General features: G+C 48.2%; 1 protein-coding gene across 1 annotated transcript in view; it reads right to left on the reverse strand.

The window, feature by feature from the left end:
- Positions 1 to 380: 380 nt before the first annotated feature.
- Positions 381 to 8,253, reverse strand: part of ubald1a (UBA-like domain containing 1a) — a 22,692-nt gene continuing 14,819 nt past the window's right edge. The window contains exon 3 of the mRNA XM_084322580.1: positions 381 to 3,337. Within this exon, the coding sequence (XP_084178706.1) occupies positions 3,011 to 3,337 (327 nt within the window). The 3' untranslated portion in view covers positions 381 to 3,010. The remainder of the gene's footprint in view (positions 3,338 to 8,253) is intronic.

Below are 8,253 nucleotides of genomic sequence, written 5' to 3' on the forward strand. Positions count from 1 at the left end.
GGAGTCATTGGGCAAATGTTTATGGGATATAATATGTTTTTCTCCGTTGGAGATAGTCAACGTGTCCAAAATGCAGCAAATCAAGTCACTTGGCTTTGATGTCTGGCACATTAAGACGTGTTTCAGATTTTAGAATTGTGGAAATTCTCCAATACCGATATTATATTTTAGCCTCGTATCAGTGCATCCCTAAATTAAACTGGTGTTATTTTTGCTCTCAACGCTTTGCCAGTATGGTGTGGTATACGTTGCTCATCTCCAATACAAAATGGGTGCTAAGCCATGGTTGGTCTGGCAAAATGGTAACATAATACTGGATATAGAAATAAACAAGATTTTATAAAGACACATGCACACACACACACACACAACTATACAGAATAGGTCGACATACGATATTTATTTAGGAACACAAAAAATGATAAGTTAATTATCAGGTAGTCCACAAATATTGTGGGAATGGTATCATACAGTCATACAGGGGGGGAAACATACATGAGAAACCATTTAGAAACAGGCCCTCCCAAAGCGCTCTGATTTAAGTCATTAAAATATGGAGGATGGAGGAGGATGAACTGAAACATTATTTTAGTGTAAAAAAGAAAAGAAAAGAAAGAATTACTAACTTCACTATTACCGGTATATCCATAATCTTGTTCATCCTAGCCATCATCATCATAAAAAAAAACACCCCAACTATTCAAAATATCTCTTATCTTAGAATATTTCTCTCTTTATCAAATTTAAAATAACCCCAACACGAAAAGAAAGATAAAAAAAAAGGGAGGGGACAGACCCTGCATTTAATATTGCTGTATATCAGGGGCATCCTTGACCTAATCCCCCAGCAGTATTAATGAACCCAGGGCTGGTCGAAGCCAGATGTCTAAATGCTGTAGAAACCCCATTAAATATGAGTATCAGAGGGTAAATATCTTTGTTGTCTTGCAGTGTCCCTAACATGGCCTGTGGCAGGCTTCCCAAAGCCTCCCCAAGGTGCAGCGGTTTGTTCCTCGTTGTCGACCTAGATGCAAGGCTCTTCTAGGATAGCACGAAAAAAATGCTTCCTCACACTGCCTTAACCGCGCCTTCTCTTGTCAGATATCGACGCCCTCAGTCGCCTCGAGGAACGTGGAACCGCTTGCGTCTAAGGGGGCTTTGGGAACCCAGACCAGTCAGGAGCCGTGTCTTGGTTGCTACAAAAGATGTTTCACGTTATGAACATATCATGCAAAGTGGCAAGTCTGCTTACAAAGAGAGTCAAAAGATGGAGTAGTCGTGTTTTTTTTTTTATATCTGTAGCAGTTTTTTCTTCTTCTTTTTAGCTGCATTTGATTCGTTCTTTCCGAAAGCTCTCAAACCCCGAACAAGTCCCGCCCACTTTCAAAGCCGCCTCCCTTAACCTCCTTTCAGGAAAAAACAATTAGCCAGTATAAACTATATTATATCAAACAATGATTTTTTTTGTTTTGTTTTTAATAATAATAATACCCACATCTGCAGAACCCTTTGCAGTGGACAGTTATTAAAGAGCTGAGTCCAGGTAAAAAATAAAAAGAAAGAGGTGTAACTCTACCACTGAAAAAGAAGCCATCACGGTGAGGAATCGATATCATGAGCTAATAAATACCAGAGTTGATGCTGTGTCTGTAAGAAAAAACCTTTTAAAAACATGTCCTGTGTCGACGACGGCAATGGTTGGTTAAGAATCCCTGATTGGCTGAAAGAACCAGGTGAGGTAAGAGAAGTCCCACCTTGACGATGGGGATGAAAATATGGAACCGTTTCCTTTTAAACACCCAGACACACGGCCCAAGCCTTTAAGGGACCCCCGAGTAGAATTTGATGTGCCCCCCCCCCCCCCTTCAATACTATTGACAATTGACAACGCTTGATCATTTGCACACCAACAGCTCCAGAGCTACTGTGTTTTGTATCTCTTGTTGTTGTCTTTGTAAAGCTGTGTAATCGTATAGATTTTTGTTTAATAAAACATCTAAAGTAGTATTAGCTAGCCAGCCTGTTACCATAATATTGTGTTATTTTTTTTATAATTACCATCGACATAATATATCACGAAAAAAAAAGATTTCAATTGCTCTCGGGGGCCCCCGGAGGCCCTAAGCAGGCGCTTAATTCGCTTGTACGTTGGGCCGGCCCTGTAAACGCTAGTGTATGTGTGTGTGTGTGCATGTGTGTGCATTTTGATTAAAAACTGCCCACCCACTCGCTTGTGTACACACACACACACACACACACACACACACACACACACACACACACACACACACACACACACACACACACAACACACACACACACACACACACACGTTTGTGAAGGGTTGAGCAGAAATGAAACACTGCATCACCAGTTCTCCTGATGCAGCACATGACAGTTTCTTAACACGGATCTCCAGTGGCAGAAAAAACACTGGGTGAGAAGATGAAAAAAATAAAAACAGTTGCTGCCTTTAATGTCCTTGTCTGAAAAAAACATCACATGTAATCCTTGGGCGTGACGATTATTTCGTTTTTTTTTTATATAAGTTCCATACATTTTTTTCTTATCTATGCATTTACTGAAAGAAAATAAAAAACGAACCAAGACCTCAATTGCTCTCTTATTATTATGTGTGTGCGTTTCTTGTTTCCATATTTTTTTTCTTATTGACATTTGCATTGGTTTTCTCCTCTTCTCAGAAATAAGTCCACGTTATTTAATTTTTTTTTCTCTTGGTTTGCGTAGCTCCTATCTCTCTCGCTCTCCCTCTCTCTCCTCTTCGTCCGTCCGTCCGTCCGTCCGTCCAGCCGCATCCAGTCCTCCGTTTTGGAAAAAGGGGACAGAGCCCATTGCTACCCATAACTGCCTCCATCCTATCCAAAAAGCCACTTACCCTTCCACTCAGCCCCCCCCCCCCCCGTCATCCCCCTCTCCCTCCCCAGGGCGGGGCGGGGTGGGGTGGGGTGGGGTGTGGGGGGGGGGGGCTGGTCTAGTCCCGTACGGCCCCTCATCTCTCGGCCTCCATGGCTACGCTGGCCTTCTGCTCGGTGCCTGCGTGGGGGTTAACGCTCACGCCCGTGGGCCAGGCGGGGCAGGGCTGCGTGAGGGGTTGCCCCTGAGTCCAGAGTCCCTGTAGGGGTTGGGGGGCGTGGGGTACGTTGGGCGGCATCCCCCAGCAGCCCACATGCGGGGGCGAGGTGGCCATGTTGGCGCCCATCGGGCTGCCGCCGCTGCCGCTGCTGTTGAAGCTCTCGGACGCCTTGAGCCGGGAGAACATGGCCAGAGCGTCGGGGAAGTTGGGGGGCGTCGCCGGCGTGTTGGCAGGGGTGCACATCTGGGTAGGAGGACAGAGAGGTGGAGGAAGGGACGGAGGGGTGGGGGGAGGGACAGAGAGGTGGAGGAGGGATGGAGGGTGGAGGAGGGATGGAGGGGTGGGGGGAGGGAGGGACGGAGGGGTGGGGGGAGGGACAGAGAGGTGGAGGAGGGATGGAGGGGTGGGGGGAGGGACAGAGGTGGAGGAAGGATGGAGGGGTGGGGGGAGGGACAGAGGTGGAGGAGGGATGGAGGGTGGAGGAGGGATGGATAGAGAGGTAGAGGAGGGATGGAGAGGTAGAGGAGGGACAGAGGGGTGGAGGAGGGAGGGATGAAGAGATAGAGGAAGGACAGAGAGGTGGAGGAGGGAGGGATGGAGAGGTAGAGGAGGGACGGAGAGGTGGAGGAGGAAGGGATGAAGAGATAGAGGAGGGACAGAGGGGTGGAGGAGGGAGGGATGGAGAGGTAGAGGAGGGACGGAGAGGTGGAGGAGGGAGGGATGGAGAGGTAGAGGAGGGAGGGATGGAGAGGTAGAGGAGGGACGGAGAGTTGGAGGAGAGAGAGATAGAGAGGTAGAGGAGAGATGAAGAGATAGAGGAGGGACAGAGAGGTGGAGGAGAGAGGGATGAAGAGATAGAGGAAGGACAGAGAGGTGGAGGAGGGAGGGGTGGAGAGGTAGAGGAGGGACAGAGGGGTGGAGGAGGGAGGGATGGAGAGGTAGAGGAGGGACAGAGGGGTGGAGGAGGGAGGGATGGAGAGGTAGAGGAGGGACAGAGGGGTGGAGGAGGGAGGGATGGAGAGGTAGAGGAGGGACGGAGAGGTGGAGGAGGGATGGAGGGTGGAGGAGGGATGGATAGAGAGGTAGAGGAGGGAGGGAGGGAGGGAGAGGTAGAGGAGGGACAGAGGGGTGGAGGAGGGAGGGATGGAGAGATAGAGGAAGGACAGAGGGGTGGAGGAGGGAGGGATGGAGAGGTAGAGGAGGGACGGAGAGGTGGAGGAGGGAGGGATGGAGAGGTAGAGATGGGACGGAGAGGTGGAGGAGGGAGGGATAGAGGTAGAGGAGGGAGGGATGGAGAGGTGGAGGAGGGACAGAGAGGTGGAGGAGAGAGGGATAGAGAGGTAGAGGAGGGATGGAGAGGTAGAGGAGGGACAGAGGGTTGGAGGAGGGAGGGATGAAGAGATAGAGGAAGGACAGAGAGGTGGAGGAGGGAGGGATGAAGAGATAGAGGAAGGACAGAGAGGTGGAAGAGGCAGGGATGGAGAGGCGGAGGAGAGGTGGAGAAAGAAAAAACAGAACGATTAGTGATCAGATACAAAAACCCTACAAGAAAACAAGACACGATACTTTTTGACATTTCACGTCATGGAAAAAGTTATTTACAGCTGTGGAGTGTGTGTGTCCGTCTGCGAGTGGCGAGAGGCTCGACAACAACAACCTGTAGAGAACAGTGTGTTGCGATACTCAGAAGGGGGGGAGGGGCTAGTCTGGGGGAAGCCCCGTCCTGTCCCTGAGGAGGAGGGGGAGGAGGAGGAGGATGATGATGATGAGGATTCCTCTGTCCTCTCTGTTCCTGCTATTTACGTTCACATTCTATGGCCACACGTCCTGCCCCCCTCTATGGCCTCCAACCCACACACACACACACACACACACACACACACACACACACACACACACACACACTGTAACTGTGGCATAGGCTACTCTGTTTACCCCTCATCTTCCTAAATGTGTCCCCTCATGCTCTGACCCCACGTGACCCTCCATTGTGCTGGGAATGGTATCCTTCTGTTGCCAGCAGTTCCTTTGATGGCACACACACACACGCACACACACACACACACACACACACACACACACACACACACACACACACGCACGCGCGCACACACACACACACACACACACACACACACACACACACACACACACACACACACACACACACACACACACACACACACACACACACACACACACACACACACACACACACACACACACACACACACACACACACACACACACACACACACACACCACAAGGAACAAGGATGTAAAAAAAAAACAATGCATTGAACAATACTGGCAGTCAGGTAAGAGTCTATTTGAGTCTATAACAAAGTGTATGCAGTGTACACAAACATCATCGTCATCATAATAATATGGTTTTCATAACCTCGTCGTGACTTCTCGCGCACGGCTATGAAGCCAGCTTCTACTAATAGGCCATGAAATTGTGACCAGAACAACAACAAACTATGCTGTAGCCCCCAACGCTCAGAGAAAAACATGGGTGGAACGCGGCATGTGTGTGTGTGTGGGGGGGGGGGGGGGTTTGGCGTGAGTCTGCCTAAAAATAACAGCCTCGGTCAAGAGTTTAGATGCATAAAACGCCTAACGCATGAGTGATCGCATAAATGACGGCAACAGACTTACACTGAGATTACACTAAAACCGTCAGCAACTGATACGTAAAGGTGCTATATAGATAAAAAAGATTATTGATTAATTCAATCAACATTTAAAAAAAAGTTTTGGCGGGTCCAAAATTAATGTTGTTATTTACATGTTGCGTGCACGTAGCCCCTCCCTACTTCCCAACTCCCCCACGTGGAATGCACCTGATCGTATAAAATGACATGCTGGCGATCTAGTGGCTTGAAAAGCAATGACCAGATTGCCATGAAATTTGCTGCGAACATTCATGACCCCTCGGGGGGGAAGATCCCTATTCACGTTGGTGACCTTTAACTCCGGCGCCACCATCAGACCAAAGTTGAAGAGATCCGCTGACCCGTTTGTCGTACAGGCACGACATTTGCTGTGAACATTCATAGAGGAAGAAGACCTCCATTGATTTTGGTGACCCGTAACCTTAGCGACACCATATCCATTTATACCCTGGGTCTGTTGAGACCGCCAATATTGGCATTCGACTAGTTAAAAAAAATAGTTATGATATGGTATCACACATCCGACTAGAGCCTACATTACAAGTACTAGACCAAAGCCCTCAGGAGAATTCCACCTGATGTGATTAGCAGGAGCACTGTAGCAGCCTTAGCCCTCATGACAGAAACCTAATGACAGACAGCCAACGCTCCTCCCGCCCTGGACAACAACAAACTCGTTCCCCCTGGATGTAACTAGACCACCTTGCCCCCTAAATGTGCTGCGGTCTGCAGGTCAGGCCTCTATAAATACGGCGATGGGGCCATGGCCGGGCCCAGGGCTGGGTGCTGCAGAGCCCCACCGAGTGGCACGCTCGTTGTTATGAAAGGTGAGAGTGTCTCCGGTGCCCTCTGACAGGAAACGCTGGCTCATTCCTCTGAGGCCGTTTCCTGTGGTAAAAGGACACCCTGGACCTACCGGACGCGACCTCTAAACCGCTCCTTCCTGTTCTCGTTGATGTTTTTCGGCCTCTATACAGTGAGGAAGGCCTGTTAATAAGGTCACCTGTGACGCGGCGATTATCCCTTTCTGCTCCCCGCCCAGTTTAGGGTAGAGACGGCGAAAAGCGCTGATGTCTGACCTTTCGTACGGCCGTCCACTGAGGCCTGCTTCACATCGGGCTTAGTCATATGAACCCACTCACACACAGAGAGAGGGAGCAGCCAGAGAGAGAGAGGGAGCAGCCAGAGAGAGAGGAGCGCGCAGCCAGAGAGAGAGAGGAGCGCGCAGCCAGAGCAAGAGGCACGCGGTTCACTCTTTTAAGTGCAACCATTAAGACGGCAGCCCTCCACACACCCCTGCCCACCTCACACTCCTCCAGGCATGGCACAAAACCTCATATCTCTAGAAAAGAGTGTGCGTGTGTGTGTGTGTTTGTATGTGTGTGTGTGTGTGTGTGTATGTACAGTACAGTATGTGTGTGTGTGTGTGAGGGACCTTGGGGAGAGTCTGATTCTCAGACGTATCGACCGTCTGTCTGGATGTGATCTGACTCTCCAGCGTCTCACTGATAAAGGCTTTATGGCCCAAACCTGTTGATGGTAAATAGTCGATGTGGGTTTCTGTTTCCCCACGACCTTCTCAAGCTACTGTCCCGTCGTAAGGGGCTCGTCAAAACTGTGGCGACTTAATTGATTGGTTGACTTGATCGACAAATCTGTAAAATAGTGTTTTCCACATGCAATACTTCAGAAGGGGGCGACAGCGGCTCAGGAGGTAGAGCGGTCATCTGGTGATCAGAAGGTTCCTGGTTCAATTCCCACTCCTCCCAGGCAGCATGTCGAAGTGTCCTTGAGCAAGACACTTCAACCCCTAATTGTTCCTGATGAGCAGGTTGGCACCTTGTATGGTCGTCTCCGCCATCAGTGTGAGTGAATGGATGAATGTGAGGAACAACACTGTAAGCCCTTTATAAATGCACCATTTAGAACAGGGGTAGGCAACCCTAGGCACGCGTGCCTGCATAGGCACGCGGGGGCATTTGCATAGGCACAGGGGGCAGCACTAAAAAAAATAAAAAAAAATAAAAAAAATAAAAAATATATATTTTTTTTTTTTTTTTTTTTTTTTTGCTTTGAAATATTATAGTGAACTATTTTGCACTGTTGTCGCATTTATCTTGTTGAAATCCTCCCACAGGTTCTTTTTACTTCCACATATTTAATTGAGACCCTTTATTTGTTTATTATTTCAATTTAGCTGGAAATACATTGCTACATCATTCAGTAACATTTGCAGAGCCTTATAACAAAAACATTATTACGGTCACCATTGTGACCAGTGGGATTAATCAACAAATTGTATTATTTATTTTTCAATTTCATTGAACATTGCACATGTTAAAAGCAATTTTTTTACTCAAAATGTGAGTATTACCAAGTCAACTTGTGTTCTTAAAACAATGACAATAAACATAGTTTTATTAGGTTGAAATAATGTGGTTGTGTACTTATTTTTCTGTTAACTTATTATGGATTGAAAAC

Source organism: Notolepis coatsorum (genome assembly GCF_963971535.1).
Source record: "Notolepis coatsorum genome assembly, chromosome: 10".
Classification (NCBI taxonomy): Eukaryota; Metazoa; Chordata; class Actinopteri; order Aulopiformes; family Paralepididae; genus Notolepis; species Notolepis coatsorum.